Source organism: Peromyscus leucopus, chromosome 6, assembly GCF_004664715.2.
Source record: "Peromyscus leucopus breed LL Stock chromosome 6, UCI_PerLeu_2.1, whole genome shotgun sequence".
Taxonomy (NCBI): Eukaryota; Metazoa; Chordata; class Mammalia; order Rodentia; family Cricetidae; genus Peromyscus; species Peromyscus leucopus.
The window spans coordinates 87,393,243-87,414,171 of record NC_051068.1 but is presented as its reverse complement, the minus strand read 5'-3'; the positions used below and the strand labels follow the sequence as shown (position 1 = coordinate 87,414,171).

Sequence of the window (20,929 nt, the reverse complement as noted above, 5' to 3'; positions counted from 1 at the left end):
TGTTTTCCTTTTAAGAGTTGCTGTGGTCATGATATCTCTTCACAGAAATAGCAAAACAAAAAAAAAAAACCCTAACTAAAATACAAGTTGGTAGCAGGGCCTCAGTTATTGTTGTGATAGGCCTGACCATGTTTTTGTTTGGAGCAATATGGACTTTTGGAGCATGGGTTAGGAAAGAAATAGAATGTTTTAAGTGCTGCTTAATGGGCCGTACTAGCAGGAGCATGGAAGACAGTGGTGCTAATAGTAATTTGATGTACTGTGTGAATCAAGAGGTTCAGAGAAGAATGTTAGTATATGGGCTAGAGACTGGTTTTGTAATATTTTGGTGAAGAATGTGGCTGCTTTATACCCATGACCAAAGAGTCTGCCTGAGGCTAGCATGAAGCAGTTTGGATTAATTCCCCTGGTAGAGGAAATCTCAAAAGAACTCAGTAGAGACTCTGCTGTGTGGATAGTAGCAGTCGCTTCAATGAAGATTTATAATGAAAAGGAGCAAGCTGAGCAGGGTGAATTACAAAATGTAGATTTTGAGGAGAATAAGAGAACCAGAATGTCGAGTCTATCTAAATTTTGTCTTTAAGAACTGATTAAGAAATGGAATATTGGAAGTAGTAAATCCTGTGCAAGAACCCACCCAGCTATGTTTCCAACTTGTGAGAAGGAACTAAAAAAAAAAACTTAGAGTCAGGTGCTGAGGGGTGCTTGTTTAATCCCGGCACTGGGAAGCATAGGCTGGTAAATGTCTGAGTTTGAGGCCAGCCAGACCTACAAAGCAAGTATCAGGCTGTGAAAACAGAAAGCTGGTGAGGATGTAATTGCATGAGGGAGGCATGTTCCAGCCCAGTAAGCAGCAGAATTTGGCAGCTTTGGCCACGTGGTTCTGGTTTCAGAGTTAAGAACAGAACAAAATAGTTATGAAATAATGCCACTGAGGCCAGACATGTATCAGGGGTGTCCCTGAATTGAGGCCTAGTAGAGAGGCCTTTGCATAAAGTTGTGAAGTTGAAGCCTGGATTGTTGGTTTTCAAGATGTTGGAGCTGCCAGAGTCATAGGGTACCTGCTGAGGAGAGTTGTTAACAGGGAGTGGAATTAGCTCAAGAGAAAGAAGTTTGTTGCAGTCAACACAGCTGAAGGGAGCTGAAAATCTGAAGAACATTTCAACATCAGACATGAAGATGCAGACTATAGTGTTTGTCCAGCTGATTTTCAGTATTTCTTTGTTTCAGGATTTACTCACTCTTCCCTTCTCTATGTTTTGGAATGATAATATATCTTGTGTCATTATATGTTGTAAGTATGTGATCTGGTTTTTTTTTTGAGTTTTCAGGGGATTTTAGTTAAAAGATTACAAGAGTTTCAGAAGAGACTTTGAAGTTTGGATTTGAAACAATGTTGAGACTGTTATCGACTATGGGGACTTTTGAAGTTGGACTTAATGCATTTTGCATTATGATATTGTTACAAGCTTATGGGGGCCAGGGAGTAGAATGTAGTTGTTTGAATGTAATTGGCCCCACAATCTCATAGTGAGTGACACTTTTAGCAGGTGTGACTTCTGGGACTGGATATGGCCTTTTGGGAGGATGTGTGCCACTGTGGGAAGTGGGGCTTGAGGATTCCTATGCTCAGGAAACTGCCCAGTGTCTCAGTTGACTTTTTGTTGCCTGCGAGATATAGCACTCTCAGCTTTTTCTCCAGTACCACATCTGCCTGCCTAACTCCATGCTCCCAAGCTTGATAATGGACTGAACCTCTGAAACTCTAATCAAGGCCCCTCAATTTAATGTTGTTTTTAATAAGAGTTGTTATGGTCATGGTGTTTCCTCACAGAAACAGAAGGAACCCAACGTAAGACACTCTCCATTTCTTCTATTTGTTCTTGCTCTTCTCCTATATTAGTCACCCTTTTACTACTGTGACAAAATACCCATAGAGAAGCTACTGTACACATGAATAGATTATTTCTTTTTTTCTTTTTTTTTTTTACAACACCATTCAGTTCAACATAATAGCCACAGATTCCCCTGTTCTCCCCCTCTCATCCCCCTCCCCCTCCCCCCAGCTCACCCCCCATTCCCACCTCCTCCAGATCAAGGTCTCCCCTGAGGACCGGGATCGACCTGGTAGACTCAGTCCAGGCAGGTCCATTCCCCCCCTCCCAGACCGAGCCAAGTGTCCCTGCATAAGTCCCAGGATTCAAACAGCCAACTCATGCAATGAGTCCAGGACCCGGCACCAACGCACAGCTGCCTCCCAACCAGATCAAGCCAAATGACTGTCTCACCCATTCAGGGGGCCTGATCCAGTTGGGGGCCCCTCAGCCTTTGGTTCATAGATCCTGTGCTTCCATTCATTTGGTTATTTGTCCCTGTGCTTTATCCAACCTTGGCTTCAACAATTCTCGCTCATATAAACCCTCTTCTTTCTCATTAATTAGACTCCCAGTGCTCCACCAGGGGCCCAGCCATGGATGTCTGCATCCAGATTCCTCAGTCCTTGGATGGGGTTTATGGCACAACTATCAGGGTGCCTGGCCATCCCATCACCAGAGTAGGTCAGTTCCTGCCGTCTCTCGACCATTGCCAGCAGTCTTTTGTGGGGTATCATTGTGGATCTCCGTGGGCCTCCCTAGCTCTCTGCTTCCTCCCCTTCTCCTGTGGTCTTCATTTACCATGGTGTCCTATTCCTTGTTCTCCCTCTCTTTTCTTGATCCAGCTAGGATCTCCCACTCTCTTTCCCTCGACCGTCGCCCTTCATTGTTCCCACTCATGACCAGGTTGTTCATGTAGATCTCGTCCATTTCTCCGTGTCTTTTTTGGGGTCCCGTTTTACAGGTAGCCTCACTGGTGATGTGAGTAGCAGTCCAGTCATCCTTGTTCCACATCTAGCATCTTCCTATGAGTGAGTACATACCATATTTGTCTTTCTGAGTCTGGGTTACCTCACTCAGGATGATTTTTTCTAGATCCATCCATTTGCCTGCAAACCTCATGATGTCATTGTTTTTCTCTGCTGAGTAGTATTCCATTGTGTATATGTGCCACAATTTATTTATCCATTCTTCAGTTGAAGGGCATCTAGGTTGTTTCCAGGTTTTGACTATTACAAACAATGCTGATATGAACATAGCTGAGCAAGTGCTCTTGTGGTATGATTGAGCATTTCTTGGGTATATGCCCAGGAGTGGTATAGCTGGATCTTGGGGGAGATTGATTGCCAATTTTCTAAGAAAGCTCCATATTGATTTCCAAAGTGGTTGTACAAGCTTGCATTCCCACCAGCAGTGGAGGAGAGTTCCCTAGCTCCACATCCTCTCCAGCATAAAGTGTCTTCAGTGTTTTTGATCTTAGCCACTCTGACAGGCGTAAGGTGGTATCTCAGAGTTGTTTTGATTTGCATTTCCCTAATGATTAGGGATATTGAGCAGTTCCTTAAATGTCTTTCAGCCATTTGGGTTTCCTCTGTTGAGAATTCTCTGTTTAATTCTAAAGCCCATTTCTCAATTGGACTGTTGGTCGTTTTGATGTCTAATTTCTTGAGTTCCTTATATATTCTGGATATCAGTCCTCTGTCAGATGTGGGGTTGGTGAAGATCTTTACCCATTCCGTAGGCTGTCACTTTGCCTTGTTGACCATATCCTTTGCTCTACAAAAGCTTCTCAGTTTCAAGAGGTCCCATTGATTGATTGTTTGTCTCAGTGTCTGCGCTACTGGTGTTATATTTAGGAAGTGATCTCCTATGCCAATGCGTTCAAGACTATTTCCTACTTTCTCTTCTAGCAGGTTCAGAGTAGCTGGATTTATGTTGAGGTCTTTGATCCACTTGGACTTAAGTTTTGTGCACGGTGACAGATATGGATCTATTTGCAGCCTTCTGCACGTTGATATCCAGTTATGCCAGCACCATTTGTTGAAGATGCTTTCTTTTTTCCATTGTACACTTTTGGCTTCTTTGTCAAAAATTATATGTCCATAGGTGTGTGGGTTAATGTCAGGGTCTTCAATTCGATTCCATTGGTCCACATGTCGGTTTTTATGCCAATACCAAGCTGTTTTTATTACTGTATCTCTATAGTAGAGTTTGAAGTCAGGGATTGTGATGCCTCCAGAAGTTGTGTTATTGTACAGGTTTCTTTTAGCTATCTTGGGTTTTTTGTCTTTCCATATGAAGTTGAGTATTATTCTTTCCAGGTCTGTGAAGAATTGTGTTGGTATTTTGATGGGGATTGCATTGAATCTGTAAATTGCTTTTGGTAAGATTGCCATTTTTACTATGTTAACCCTGCCTATCCATGAGCATGGGAGATCTTTCCATTTTCTGACATCTTCTTCAATTTCTTTTTTCAGGGACTTAAAGTTCTTGTCATATAGGTCCTTCACTTGCTTGGTTAGTGTTACCCCAAGGTATTTTATGTCATTTTTGGCTATTGTAAAGGGTGATGTATCTCTAATTGCCTTCTCAGCTTCTTTGTCCATTGTATATAGGAGGACTACTGATTTCTTTGAGTTGATCTTGTATCCTGCTATGTTGCTGAAGGTGTTTATAAGCTGTATCAGTTCCTGGGAATCTTTGGGGTCACTCAAGTATACTATCATGTCATCTACAAATAGGGAAAGATTGACTTCTTCCTTTCCAATTTGAATCCCCTTAATCTCCTTATGTTGTCTTATTGCTCTGGCTAGAACTTTAAGTACTATATTGAATAAGTATGGGGAGAGTGGACAGCCTTGCCTCGTTCCTGATTTTAGTGGAATTGCTTTGAGTTTCTCTCCATTTAATTTGATGTTGGCTGTTGGTTTGCTATATATTGCCTTTATTATGTTTAGGTATGTTCCCTGTATTCCTGATCGCTCCAAGACTTTTATCATGAAGGGGTGTTGGATTTTGTCAAATGCCTTTTCTGCATCTAGTGAGATGATCATGTGGTTTTTTTCTTTGAGTTTGTTTATATGGTGTATTACATTGATGGACTTTCGTATGTTGAACCACCCTTGCATCCCTGGGATGAAGCCTACTTGATCATGGTGGATAATTGTTCTGATGTGTTCTTGGAGTCTGTTTGCCAGTATTTTATTGAGTATTTTTGCACCAATGTTCATGAGGGAAATTGGTCTGTAGTTCTCTTTCTTTGTTGCATCCTTGTTTGGTTTAGGAATCAGGGTAATTGTAGCCTCATAGAAGGAGTTTGGTAATGTTCCTTCTGTTTCTATTATGTGGAACAATTTAGAGAGTATTGGTATTAACTCTTCTTTGAAGATCTGGTAGAATTCTGTGCTGAAACCATCCTGGTCCTGGGCTTTTTTTGGTTGGGAGACTTTTAATGACTGTTTCTATTTCCTTAGGGGTTATTGGACTATTTACATAGTTTATCTGGTCTTGATTTAACTTAGGTATGTGGTACCTATCCAGAAAAATGTCCATTTCTTTTAGATTTTCCAGTTTTGGGGAGTATAGGTTTTTGAAATATGACCTGATAATTCTCCGGATTTCCTCAATGTCTGTTGTTATGTCCCCCTTTTCATTTCTGATTTTGTTGATTTGGATTCTCTCTCTGTGTCTTTTGGTTAGTTTGGATAAGGGCTTGTCTATCTTGTTGATTTTCTCAAAGAACCAACTCTTTGTTTCATTATTTTTTTGCATTATTCTCTTAGTTTCTAATTTATTAATTTCACCTCTCACTTTGATAATTTCCTGGCATCTATTCTTCCTGGGAGACTTTGCTTCTTCTTGTTCTAGAGCTTTCAGATGTGCTGTTAAGTCACTAGTGTGGGATTTCTCCAACTTCTTTATGTGGGCATTTAGTGCTATGGATTTCCCTCTTAACACTGTTTTCATAGTGTCCCATAAGTTTGGGTATGTGGTGTCTTTATTTTCATTGATCTCTATGAAGTCTTTAATTTCTTTCTTTATTTCTTCCTTAACCCATTGGTGATTCAGTTGAGCATTATTCAGTTTCCATGAGATTGTAGGTTTTCTGTAGTTTTTGTTGTTGTTGAAATCTAACTTTAAACCATGCTGGTCTGATAGAACACAGGAGGTTATTCTAATTGTTTTGTATCTGTTGAGATTTGCTTTGTGGCCAAGTATGTGGTCGATTTCAGAGAAAGTTCCATGGAGTGCTGAGAAGAAGGTATATTCTTTCTTGTTAGGATGGAATGTTCTGTAGATATCTGTTAGGTCCAATTGGGTCATGAGATCAGTTAAGTCCTTTATTTCTCTGTTAAGTTTTGATTTGGGAGATCTGTCCAGTGGTGAAAGTGGGGTGTTGAGATCTCCCACTATTAATGTGTGGGGTTTTATATGTGGTTTAAGCTTTAGCAATGTTTCTTTTACATATGTGGGTGCCCTTGTGTTTGGGGCATAAATGTTCAGAATTGAAACTTCATCTTGGTGGATCTTTCCTGTGATGAGGATGTAATGTCCTTCTTGATCTCTTTTGATTGATTTTAGTTTGAAGTCTATATTGTTGGATATCAGGATGGCTACCCCTGCTTGTTTCTTAAGACCATTTGATTGGAAAGTCTTTTCCCAGCCTTTTATTCTTAAGTAGTGTCTGTCTTTGAATTTGAGATGTGTTTCTTGTATGCAGCAGAAAGATGGGTCCTGCTTTCGTATCCATTCTGTAAGTCTATTTCTTTTTATAGGTGAATTGAGTCCGTTGATATTAAGGGATATTAATGACCAGTGATTGTTCATCCCTGTTATTTTTGGTGGTAGTGTGTGTGTACTTCTCTCTTTGGGGTTTACTGTTGTGGCTTTATCTATTGCCTGTGTTTTCGAGTGTGTATCTGACTTCCCTCGGTTGGAATTTTCCTTCTAGTGCTTTCTGTAGGGCTGGGTTTGTGGATAGGTATTGTTTAAATCTGGCTTTGTCTTCGAATGTCTTGTTCCTTCCGTCTATGATGATTGAAAGTTTTGCTGGGTATATTAGTCTGGGCTGACATCCATGGTCTCTTAGTGTCTGCATTACATCTGTCCAGGTCCTTCTGGCTTTCAAAGTCTCCATTGAGAAATCGGGTGTTATTCTGATGGGTTTACCTTTATAGGTCACTTGGCCTTTTTCCTTGGCTGCTCTTAATATTCTTTCTTTATTCTGTACATTTAGTTGTTTAATTATTATGTGTCGAGGGGACTTTTTTGGGGGGTCTAGTCTGTTTGGTGTTCTATAGGCTTCTTGTATCTTCATAGGCATTTCCTTCTTTAAGTTGGGAAAGTTTTCTTCTATAATTTTGTTGAATATATTTTCTGTGCCTTTGAGTTGGTATTCTTCACCTTCTTCTATCCCTATAATTCGTAGGTTTGGTCTTTTCATGGTGTCCCAAATTTCTTGGACATTTTAGTTCATGACTTTGTTGGCTTTAGTGTTTCCTTCGACTGATGAAACTATTTCTTCTACTGTATCTTCAATGCCAGAAATCCTCTCTTCCATCTCTTGCATTCTGTTGGTTATACTTGCATCTGAAGTTCCCGATCTTTTATCAGGTTTTCTATTTCCAGCATTCCCTCTGTTTGTGTCTTCTTTATTTTTTCAATTTCCCTTTTCAGGTCTTGGACTGTTTCCTTTGTTTGTTTCATTACTTTTTCATGATTTTCTTTCAGTGCTTTATTGTTTTCTTGCAGGACTTTATTGTTTTCTTCCAGGACTTTATTGTTTTCTTGGAGGGCTTTATTGTTTTCTTCTAATTTGTTTGCCCTTTCCTCTAGTTGTTTACAGCGTTCTTCCAATTTTCTTGTCTTTTCCTCTACACAAGCCTCTACCTTCTTCATGAAGTTACTCATAAGGCTACTTTCTTCTGCTTCTTCCAATTTTTGGTGTTCAGGTCTAGATGTTGGAGGCGGGCTAGGTTCTGGTGATGCTGTATTGCTCTTCATTTTGTTGTATGTACTTCTGCCTTGATGTCTGCCCATCTCCTTGTGGTTCCTTCTTGGTCTTATCAGTGTACTTGTTTCAGAAAGAGCTGACAGATTCAGGAAGTCTCTCTCTCTTGTCCAAAAGGGAGTTCTCTTGTCCAACTCTGGTCCAGAAGGGAAGTCGGGGGCAGGATGGGAGCTGGTGGCCAGTCTCTAATTCTCAGGAAGTGGCTGGGGTCTCGGGCAGGGCGCGGAGATTGCAGGGGCTGCCGGGGGGCTTGGAAAAGGGGATCCCTCCCGGTGGGGCTAGAAGGGGACCCGCCCGGTGGCCAGAGCCTGTGGCCAAGTTGGGCAGGTCTTCCCAGAGTGGCTGGTGTCCAGGGATGGGGTCCGGGTTGGACCCAGATACTCACCTCTGGTCCAGAAGGGAAGTCCATGAATAGATTATTTCAACTTTGATTTCCAGTGGATGATACCCATCACTATGAGCAGTGTGTGGCAACGGAAGCTGAAAGCTCCTAGTCCCATTACATCCATAGTCATAAAAGAAGGGAAATACTAAGTCAGCAAAGTTAATTAAATCTCAGTGTATGCCATCAACTCTGACTTCTTTTATCATGGCTCCACCTAAAAGGCTCAACTTTACAAATATTATAATCAGGAAGAAACCAAGCATTTAAACAAACATACCATTGGTGAACACATTTCCTTTTTCTTTAGAGACATCATCATTCTGCCTGTGACTCCCATTATATGGTGGCCTTTCATAAAGCAAAAGTACTTTCTTTTCAACTTCCAAGTCATCATAATTGTTAATAATCACAACAGAATACAAAAGTACAAGGTTTCTTCTGATAGCCAAAACAAAGTCTTAATTGTCAGAGAAACTAATATAAAAAGAGACAGGCTTCCAATATACAATGCTACAAGTAACTGTTTATATAGGGCACAGTAAGGAAGGGTGTAAGGTTAAAAACTAGCAGGGTAAAGACCAAACCTAAAGCGCTCTTTTTTTTTCCTTTTATTTTATTTTACAATAACATTCAGTTCTACATATTAGCCACGGATTCCCTTGTTCTCTCCCTTCCTGCCCCCTCCCCTTCCCCCCAGCCCACCACCCATTCCCACATCCTCCAGATCAAGGTCTCCCCTGAGGACTGGGATCAACCTGATAGACTCAGTCCAGGCAGGTCCAGTCCCCTCCGCCCAGATTGAGCCAAGCGTCCCTGCATAAGTCCCAGGTTTCAAACAGCTAACTCATGCAATGAGCCCAGGGCCTGGTACCACTGCCTAGATGCCTCCCAAACAGATCAAGCCAATCGACTGTCTCACCTATTCAGAGGGCCTGATCTAGTTGGGGGCCCCTCAGCCTTTGGTTCATAGTTCATGTGTTTCCATTCGTTTGGCTATTTGTCCCTGTGCCACAGAAATCCACAAAGATACCCCCACAATAGACTGCTGGCAATGGTTGAGAGAGAGCCGGAACTGACCTACTCTGGTGATGGGATAGCCAAACACCCTAATAGTCATTCCAGAAACCCGATCCTAGGACTGAGGAATCTGGAAGCGGAGATCCACGGCTAGGCCCCGGGTGGAGCTCTGGGAGTCTAATTAGTGAGAAAGAGGAGGGTTTATATGAGAGAGAATTGTTGAAACCAAGGTTGGCTAAAGCTCTCTTTAGGATAATAGAGTCAGATGGACTACAAGGTACATGGGGCGCTACTCCTCCAGTTGCCCTTTCTGGAGTGGACAGCCACTCTATTGGTCTGGCTGTAGCTTTTTTCAGACGATGTCTCCTAGGTCAGACAACTCCAGCATCAGGGGGAATCTGCACTTGGTGTTAACATTTACAACTCCATACTGAAGCTCCTTTGGGCCTTCTCAAGGTCCTCTCAGGGATTCTAACTTTGTCCCCCATTGCCTGGAATCTGACATTCTTTTAACTGCTGGAGGGAGGCTCAAAGTTGTCCTCAATCTTTCCTCTTCTGTGCTTGCGTAGTCAGAATATATGCATAAATCTTTCAACTGGTGTTTCAACTCAGGGTTTGAGCCTGGATCCTCTGGAACAGAACTGTAACATCTTCTGTGAGCTGATATTGGAAAATGCATCCTGGGACAGTTGCTTTGCAGGAACAGGGAACTGCTTCAGTAGCATTCTGACTTTTTCCATTTACAGGAAATTTATTCACTGGTTTCGAGTCTATGATGGTTATGGTATTGCCTTCATGCCAAACCTCTCCTCTCGGGTTAGAGCTGATGGTTTGTTTTTAACAGTTAGAGCTGGTTTCTCAGCAAGTGGTTTGTCTCCAGCTTTAAGCTAGCTTGAGCCCTTCTCCTCCCCAAAAGGGAAAATTTTCTATCTTTCTCTTCTACTTGTTCTTTACCAGTTTCCATAGGATTAAGAAAGGTAAGAGGTAGAACTTCCAGAGTCTGAATACTACACTGCCCAGAAATTTCCTTTGACATAAATATTAACATTTATAATTTTTAAATACAGCCTATACCATTTTCTCCAGAAAATTGTATTTAGGATCTTGGGCAGTATACAAAGGAGCAACCTCATTGTCATCTTCATTTTAGAGTTTGTGTACCCTCTTAATAAACCCATAAGCCTGGCTATCTGCAATGATTTTTCCTATAGCTTTATACACTAAGACTGAAATCTAGAGTTTATTTTGCACTAACAGCCCATTTCTATCAAATTATCAATACATCCACAGTTCACTAGCTACTTCTTGCTGTTGGCTACCATATTGGAAAGCACACTTTCAGCATTCACAGAAAATTTGGTACAATAAAGAGGAGACTGATTTTAATTAGACGTAGATAGCATCAGATATTGCCTTGTTTTGTACTACATGAAGTCTAGTTTTGCTTTCAATTCAAACTAAAGTCATGTCTTTAGTGAAACATTCCTAAATATCTAGTCTGAAAGGCCACAATGTTGAACTTACACTCTTTTTTTTCACAATTTCACTAATTACATTGTTCATCAGAAATTACTTCATTTATTATTAAAATTATAGCTACGTGAAATTTTCTCCTTCCCTTAGAGGAATTTGTAGAATAGCAACCTGCCATGTCACATTGCTGTGACTTAGGGTCCTAAGTACTTGAAAAAATGAGAACATTCACTTAATACTTGTTAAGGGTTGGGGTAGTTTCTTCTTATTTGTACTACCATATTCTTTCATAGACTTAATAGTATGGAAAAGGATGAAGAATGTTAAGTTTTTATTTTGTATTGTAGCAGATATAAAGATATTTCACTAAGGGCAAAAACTAGCAACTTCATAAGCACTGCATATCCAGTCAATGGTAGAGAAAGTGTATAGTTCTCAAATGCAAATGTATTTACATAATGCCTTTTTTATTTATTTGTGTACAAAGGCTTGCTATGTAACCCAGGATTCTCATACTCAGAATCTTTTTTTTTCATCCTCCTGTTTTTGGGATTGCAGGTGAATTCTACAATGTTTAATTTTCTGAAAATAATAAAAATATTTAAATAATTAACATTTGAGTAGGAGAAGCAAAAAGAACTCAATATATTATTGTTTCAAGTTGGAATGGAAATAATAAAAATATTGCAAACATAATTATAGCTATACTTGCATCAATTATAGTTTTCTTGTCTTAGTAGAATACATCAGAAGTAAGATGTACTCCACCAATACTAGTAATAAGATACATTAATCAAATAATGCATGTCCTAAAATGGCTTTCAGTTTATTTTCCATGAGAGTTTCTGAAGGACCTTCACCTGTTCACATCCTCACCACAAATCTTTTAGATTATGGATAAAAAGCTTATTCTGTAAATATGTATTGATAAACATTGACTTTGTAAAGTGTACCTTTTGCAGCATATAAATAGGCACTAGAAAGAACACTGACAACTTCAAAGCAAAATGAAGTTCTTTCTGCTCATTTCCCTCATTGGGTTCTGCTGGGCTCAATATGACCCACAAACTCAGTATGGGCGGACTGCTATTGTCCACCTGTTTGAGTGGCGCTGGGTTGATATTGCCAAGGAATGCGAGAGATACTTAGCTCCTAAGGGATTCGGAGGGGTGCAGGTAAGACTTAATCACAATGTAAATGCAGAGTTTACTGTCCTCACATAAAACAGTATTTTAATCAAGCCTAGTGAGTCTGGAGACAGCTTCATTTCACACCTAACTTTTCCTGTGGAAGGAAGAAGTTGGGTGGGTATAGCTTCTTTATATTTGTTGTAGGATGTAAGTGGGACTTCTGCAGTGTCTTTCCACATTTTCAGGCAGTTGTTAATCAAGAAGTAATGTCAGATCATTGATAGGTTTCTACAAGATTTATTATGTAAAGTTAGCTGTAATCTGGTACTAATTATAATTGTTCTCTTTGTAGGTCTCTCCACCCAATGAAAATATTGTAGTTTATAACCCATCAAGGCCTTGGTGGGAAAGGTACCAACCAATTAGCTACAAACTATGCACAAGGTCTGGAAACGAAGATGAATTCAGAGACATGGTGACAAGGTGCAACAACGTTGGTGTAAGTGATGTCACCTTTTCTTTAAAATTATTATATATAAACACATTTCTCTTTCTTTCCAGTTCTTTTTGTTTGAATAGGATTTTTATTCCTAAAATTTTACATTATATTTTATCTATTCTTGAAAATGTACTTCTGTCTTATTGTCATCTTTTAAATTCTTTTTTTTTTTTTTTTTTCGAGACAGGGTTTATCTTCGTAGCTTTGCGCCTTTCCTGGAGCTCACTTGGTAGCCCAGGCTGGCCTTGAACTCACAGAGATCCACCTGGCTCTGCCTCCCGAGTGCTGGCAGAGTGTGATTAAAGGCATGCGGGACCACCCCCCGGCTTAAATTCTTGAATACAAACCTGTTTAATATGAAAGAATAGTACTCATAAAGCAAACTGTTCACTTTTAAAATTAATAGCTACAAACACTACTTAACATATTTCTGTTAGGCGTTGGGCCAGATGTGAGGATAAAGTCATCTTATATGATTCCTCTTTGTCCCCACAATTGTTGGGTTTTCTTCCCCATCATTGTTTTTAACCGAAAATATCTATTTCTCCTATAATGAAGAGACATCATTCTACCTTCTGGCCTACAGACATAGTAGATATTGTAAGCTAGGTTCTTCTCAAGATCCTGCAAAATTTCAAACATGACACTCATCTTTATACTGAGTTTTGCTTCCTCAAAAATTGTTCTTTTTTTGTAGTTATGGTAGTTTCTGTTTATCTCCACTTCCATATTCTCTATTCTTTTCAAATTTCAGGACTATTGTTGATATTATTTCACATTAGTTCCCTTTTCCATTTGATTCACTTTTCTAAAATGAATCTATAAAGCATCAGAGGATGTAGTTTGGAGATTTGCTAGCAGGTTATGAGTTTTCCATTGAAACTTTAGGTTCCAGAGCCTAGCTGAACTATGTGCTTTTCTTCTCCAGGTCCGTATTTATGTGGATGCTGTTATTAATCACATGTGTGGTGCAGGTGGTGGTGCAGGAACAAGCAGTACCTGTGGAAGTTACTACAATGCTAACAACAGGGACTTTCCATCAGTTCCATACTCGGCTTGGGATTTTAACGATGGTAAATGTGATGGAGAAATTTATAACTACAATGATGCTAATCAGGTAATGAGAGAAATGTTGATCAGAATAAAGAAGCATCTAGCTATCTAGGTATGCACAAGGCATTTATTTGTGACCATTGGACAAATCCTTCAGATTCCATAGGAAAACAGGTTACTAAGACAGAATGCTTGAAAAATAGAAATGCAAAAATTGTCCTGGATTTTCATTGCATTATTTTTTAGGGATACACCAAAATCAATGATAAAATGGAGACATTCTCTTGAGTGACTTTGTATGAAATATTTAAAAGCATTTTTATCAATTATATAAATATTCTCATATTAGAAATTATTAGAAGTAATAAATCAATATTATATTTTCATATTTGTAGCAATGCAGTTACATAACATGGGAGTTCCCAGTTTGGATTCTGTTAACTACATAAAATAAAGAAAGAAGAAATAATAGGGAGAAAGAGAGGAAGAGGAAAAGGAGATCAGAGGGATAGAGTAGAGGGCGAAGTGACAGAGAGAGAGAGAGAAGAGAGAGAGAGAGAGAGAGAGAGAGAGAGAGAGAGAGAGAGAGAGAGAAAGGAAGAGAGAGAGAGAGAGAAGGAGGAAGAACTATCTAAAATTCTCACCAGTATTTTCTGATATTTTCTATATGTACAACAGAAAGTATTTTAATGTCTGTGTCCAAATTAAAACACCAGTACTTCCCATGTTCTAAGTAAAGTCACTAGGAAAATATCCACTTGTCAATGGGTGAGTGACTGAATGATGAAATGATTCTTAGACCAGACATGCCTTTTCATAAATCAATCATTTTTTGCTTCAATAGGTCAGAAATTGTCGTCTGTCTGGCCTTCTGGATCTTGCACTTGAGAAAGATTATGTTCGTACCACAGTGGCTAATTATATGAACCGTCTCATTGACATGGGTGTAGCAGGTTTCAGACTTGATGCTGCTAAGCACATGTGGCCCGGAGACATAAAGGCTATTTTGGACAAACTGCATAACCTCAATACACAGTGGTTCTCTCAAGGAAGCCGACCTTTTATTTTTCAAGAGGTAAAACAATATACATGTTCTTTTTAAAGCTTTGATACCATAATTCAATTACAATGCTTCTTTGTTCCTTCCTCCCTCCAAATCCTTCCATGTATTCCTCCATACACTACTTCAAATTTATGGTCTCTTCTTTTGACTTATTGTTATTACACACACACACACACACACACACACAATCATCTATCTATCTATCTATCTATCTATCTATCTATCTATCTATCATCTATCTCCCTATCTATCTATCATCTATGTATGTATGTATGTATGTATCTATCTATCTATGAACATATATTCTGAAACATAACTTATATAGTCTGTATATTGCTACCAATATATTTATATGTTGATACTGAGCAACCAATTGGTGTGGTATTTCCCCAGGGAAGACCACCTTTCCTATTTTCAGATTTTCTTAGTTGTCTCTAGTTTTTTCTATAGGTCTGTCATAGTGTTGAGGCCTTGAGTGCTTTTCTTATATTTTTGGTGGTGAGCCTAGCCTTTAATGGCTGAGCCATCTCTCCAGCCCTTGAGTGCTTTTCTTAACTGTCATCATTGTGTAAACCAGATAGTAGATAGGAGATTTCACTAAGTATACAATTCATAATGTAGGTTAATAGTCACTTCCAGAGTGTAGAATCTGAGCATTTAATAAGGGGATTGCTGTTATTCAGAGGTAGAACACTTAATTCTTTACCACAGCTGGTTACAAGTTAGTGCAAACTTCATTAATTCATTCTCTAAATCCCCAGACACCATTATAAAAGTCGAGCAATCATAACAGTTGTTGTCTTATGCCAGTCTTTCTGAGTTTTAGAATCCTCTCATCTTATCAGATTTGAAAGTCTTTAGAAAAATTGATGGCGCTTTCTGTCCAACAGTATTGCCCTTTGAAATATCCTGGGGATAATGCCTTTGTAGCTCGTTGCCTTGGAAACAATAATGAATTTATAAGCACTCATGATGGTAACTTGACAGCAAGTGTTTTCCCTTCTGTCAGCCATCCTGGAGGATAAGAAGTGACCCTGTAATTTGGTTTCTTTCAACAGTGTGATATACAGGTCATGAGGAAATCAGAATCTTCATATACAGAACTCATTAGGAACATTTCAAATAGCAAAATATATAAGGATTTCTAAATGACATTATATATATATTTGGTTTTTCGAGACAGGGTTTCTCTGCATAGTTTTGCGCCTTTCCTGGAGCTCACTTGGTAGCCCAGGCTGGCCTCGAACTCACAGCGATCCGCCTGGCTCTGCCTCCCGAGTGCTGGGATTAAAGGCGTGCACCACCACCGCCCGGCCGGTGACATTATATTTAAATAACATACTTTAAATTTATATGAAAAATTACAGCTGACCCAATGTATTTACTAGGTCATTGATCTGGGTGGTGAGGCAATTAAAGGTAGTGAGTACTTTGGAAATGGCCGTGTGACAGAATTCAAGTATGGAGCAAAACTTGGCACAGTCATCCGCAAGTGGAATGGAGAGAAGATGTCCTATTTAAAGTAAATATACATCATTTCTTCATTTCGTTTATCATAGATCTCTTGTCATGTAATATCATTAAGTTGTATCTTCAACTATTCTAATTTAAACAACTATGAAGCTATTGATTATTAGGCTTACTGTTTCTAAATTGCAACTAACTATACTTTCCATTTGGGATGTCAATCACCAGGTAACCCTGGAAATCCAAAATATCACTTAGGGATTTTGTCTGTTTGTGATAAATCCATTAGGTTCCAGTAATGTTTACCTATGGTTTATTAAAGTTAGATTATTATTACAGGAATAGTTATATTGATAAATGATATTTATAATGGGGTTAAGTATGAAATTTATATATGTTATATCAAATAATTCATTGTAAATTTTGAATGTTAGTGTTATGACAGCACAGTTGATTTCTGTTCTATATACCGTAAAATGGATGTTTTACTTCTCAATTAGTTAAGATTACAATACAATGAAAAATTTAAAGAAAATATTTTAAGACCAAAAATATATTTTAAGACCTAAGTGAGGATTTATATTATCACAGAAAATGATATATATGTATATATATGCATATGTACATGTAAGATAGAATTCTTATGGAATTGTCATTTATTTAGATAACTGAAGGTGCCATATATAAAGTTACTCTAAGCTTTGTGAAATAATAATACACTCTTTTACTTTTAGGAACTGGGGAGAAGGTTGGGGTTTTGTGCCTTCCGACAGAGCCCTTGTCTTTGTGGACAACCATGATAATCAGCGAGGACATGGTGCTGGAGGAGCATCCATCCTGACATTCTGGGATGCCAGGTGGGAGAACACTCTTTGCTGTTGTGTAACCTGTCATTAACGTCAGTTTTATATTATATACTTCTGCTTTAATACCCTTTTGAAACTTTCAGAATGTATAAAATGGCTGTTGGATTTATGTTGGCTCATCCTTATGGATTCACACGAGTAATGTCAAGTTACCGTTGGGCAAGAAACTTCCAGAATGGACAAGTAAGTCTTGGAGTTGCTAAAAGCACATTTTAATCTGGAAAAGAAAAGAGCTCTGTTTTGATTTCACATGAAGTTATAGCATATGATACTTAGTATTATGTGTCTATGCACTAAGTTTTTATAAAGTAAGGACATTGAAAAAGTACCTGATAGTAAAAGCAATAGTTTAAATAAGAGAAAGGTACATAATGAAAACTGGTAGCCCTGATAAAGCTCCATAAAGTTAACATGGGATCATACCTGTTAACACTGAATAGAATTTCAAATTATGTATTTAAATTAGCATTTCAAATGCTTTTAATTTTTTTCCTGTGGAAAAAGAAGATAGCTCTTTGAGTGTAATTAAGGAATAGAATTGATAGAAATTTATGAGAATTATAGACCAGTGATTTGCTGGTGAGTCTATAAACAATATCTGTTATAAATAATATATTATAAAAATACGTATTGTTGGTTTGGTGCATAAGTTTAAACAATTTCAAAATTAATCTAAGATAAGACCATAAGATATCTGAAAGATTATGTGAAGTTTCCTGTTTCAATGCAAAATCTAGAATCATAGCAAAACATCAAATATAAAATAGAAATGTTTCTTCTTTAAAAGTCTGACAATTTTTTTGTTTTCTTTTCACAATGATTTTCCATCTGTTTTTATTGAAATTTGTTCTGTTCCTGAAGAGCTTTTATGCTTATAATGATCCTTTTCCTTTTTCAGAAATGTATTTTAACTTTTAGCCATCATCAAATGTGCATTTAATCTTTGTTAAGTTTAATAAGGAAAGTCAGGCTATTTCATAAGCACATTTTATCAGTAATTAATAATATATTAATGAATATTAACTTAGAAATTGTTATATTAAAAGCATTTTCATAGATGCTTTTTAATTTTTATAATAGCCTAGAACTAAGTTCTGTTTTGTAGATAAACAGAGGCACATTCATGTTATGTAAAAGAATGAAGATTTTTTTCAGGTAATAACTGCAGTCTGTTCTCTAATGTTAGTCTTCTTGGTTCTAATTTTGTTGGTGTTAGGTGACATTGAAGAGCCTTTAGTGCTAATGAGCAGCTACTGCATTGATAGAAAATGAGATGTTTAAAATTTGCTACTGGTGTTTTGAATTGAGTAGTATAGAATCTGAATTTTCATGGAAGTTAAAACTCAGTGAAGATCTGTAACACTGAAGGACTTTGATTAAAATTAGACACTGCAGAGAAAAGTAGAGTAGGAAGGTTGGTTTGCATTTGCTGTAGTGGAAAGAATACAGGTAGATACAAAGATTCAAATGACCTGATTCTTTCAATAATTAAGGATGTGAATGACTGGATTGGACCACCCAATAACAACGGAGTAACTAAAGAAGTGACCATTAATCCAGACACCACTTGTGGCAATGACTGGGTTTGTGAACATCGATGGCGTCAAATAAGGTTGGGAGCGTCCCCTGCAGATCTTGTCTAATAAGAAAGTTGTTTGACTTCATGTTTTAAATTGTTGAAGTTTAAGGGTACCAGCATTTCACATGATATTGTGCTTTTAGGAACATGGTTGCCTTCAGAAACGTTGTCAATGGTCAGCCTTTCTCAAACTGGTGGGATAATGGCAGCAACCAAGTGGCTTTTGGCAGAGGGAACAGAGGATTCATTGTCTTTAACAATGACGACTGGTAAGTGGATGTCAATTAAAGTAGGGTTGTATACTCTTATACTCTTAGATTCTTCTTTTCTTTCCCTATTCATTTATATTTTTCAACTGTGAAAAATCTTTTAGATAATGAATTTATGCCACAAAAATTTTCAAGGTACAGAAGAAAAAATGCTATTTTCTTACATATTTTCTTTCCTTTTAATAAAATCTTGTTTTTGATATTTTTTACCATAGCTTACAATGGTAGTAGTATACATTCATATTTGCAAGCTCATTGGACACATTTCATGAAACATATAAATAATAAATGTAAGTCTAATATCATTAAACAATGTACCATATTAGTACTGGAGTACTTTGCCGCTACCTTTGAATATCACTTAATTTTATCCATTATAGTTATATACAACCTTCAATGTTCTATCCCTTTGTCTTAAATATTTAAAAATATATGTATACTTGCATCTGGTCTATGAGTATCTTCAAGAAGCTGCTTAGTTTTTGCCTTTAAAACTTTTATTATTGTGTTTCATGGTAGTTCTTTCATCTGAGTCTTATTTTATGGTTCTCTCATCTGTAGATCTCTAGCTCAGATACCAGTGTGGAGGCAAACATCTTTAATGCCACCACTTTGCAGACAGAGGCACCCATATTGCTGTGAGTTTGAGGCAAGCTTGGTCTACATAGTGAGTTCCAGGAAAGTCAAGGCTTTGTAGAGAGAACCTGATCTCAAAATACTAAACAAATAACTCTTGCTCATAAAATTTCTTTGAGAGCCAGTGCACTGTCTCAACACAAAATTAGCTTCCTATTGTGTTAATAATATTTTTCTATAAATTGTATTTAATTAGTTAGAAACAACATAACTAAAGTACATAATTTTTTGGAAGAACACATGGCTGGTTGTTTAAGAACACCAGAATTATCTTATACAGACAGTTTTCTACACTACAATAGAAATGCTAGATAATGCTTGCTTTTAGAAATTTTTTTTTGTGGCTTCATGTAATCTAATAACTTTTGAAAAAATGATAGTCCTCACAGGAGGCCTTTACTGCTGACCTCCACTGCGTTCTCTAGCTTTCTGTGTCTGGTAGCAGTCACCACAGCCCATTAAACTAATAGACATTCATAATAATGCCTTCAGTGTGGAGATTTCTCTTGTTACCCCACTCCAAGTCTTGGTATTTGATTCTCTTACGGAGGCTCTGAGTCTTTAGTGTTCTATATCATAAGGTTGAGCCATTGTTTTATAGACAGTGAATCTTCCTGCACTTTCCTGGGTTGAATTTAAATCAAACATTATTCTTTTCTTCAGGTCATTGTCAACAACTTTACAGACTGGTCTTCCCGCTGGCACATACTGTGATGTCATTTCTGGAGACAAAATTGATGGCAACTGCACAGGAATTAAAGTCACTGTTGGCAGTGATGGCAAAGCTCACTTTTCTATTAGTAACTCTGCTGAAGACCCATTTATTGCAATTCATGCTGAATCAAAATTGTAAGAATCAAATTAAATATATATAGAGTGAGCTTCAATTGAGTTGTTTCTTTTTCATATATTCCTTATTATTTTTGAAATTTTCTCTTCTTTACTATCAAGTGTGTATATGTGATGTGTGTTGTCTGATGTTTGAACAACCCTGTGCAATGGCTTTGTCTTCTCCCTTTGCCCATGACCTGTGGGATCACACTTAAGTCATCAGGCTTCCCAGGAATGCACTTTTACCTATTGAGTAATGAATGTTGCAAACTCATAATTACCTTATTTTTAGAGTTTCTTTCCTTTTATTAAAAGCCATTAGCAGTCAACTTAAGTAGGCAGAAATCATAAATCTCACATACTCACATATAATCATTAGGGAACAACATCCAAGATTTACTATGTACTTGGAAGAATTCTAATTTTTTCCAGGAAAATTTTCGGAACTCTGAATTGCATTGTGACAAATATATTGCTTTACCATTAATGTAATTTCCACTATGTACTTCTAGGTATTGCATGAAAAATTATTTTTAATAAAAATTCACTCACAATCTAATCACTTATTAAGTTGACCACTTGGAAATGCATCATTGCTTAATTTTTTTTCTAGTTACCACATTATTCAAATTTATCTTATAGTTATTTCAAGAAAAAAATTAATTTTTCTAATTCCACAGTATACACACAGGCACACACAATTTATGTTGATTTTACATCAAAATTTCTGTAATATTCACTTATTTACTTTCTACTTTATCCCATTCAATTTAAAGC

At 37.6% G+C, this 20,929-nt stretch overlaps 1 protein-coding gene across 1 annotated transcript; it reads left to right on the top strand.

Moving 5' to 3' along the window:
• The first annotated feature begins 11,745 nt into the window (after positions 1–11,745).
• Positions 11,746–20,208, top strand: LOC114711021 (amylase alpha 2A). Its single transcript, XM_028895378.2, has 10 exons — positions 11,746–11,934; positions 12,242–12,388; positions 13,317–13,505; positions 14,286–14,516; positions 15,893–16,026; positions 16,706–16,828; positions 16,921–17,020; positions 18,331–18,449; positions 18,560–18,685; positions 19,985–20,208. Exons 1-10 carry the CDS (start codon positions 11,767–11,769, stop codon positions 20,172–20,174), a joined length of 1,527 nt encoding a protein of 508 aa, XP_028751211.1. The 5' UTR covers positions 11,746–11,766; the 3' UTR covers positions 20,175–20,208.
• Positions 20,209–20,929: the final 721 nt, after the last annotated feature.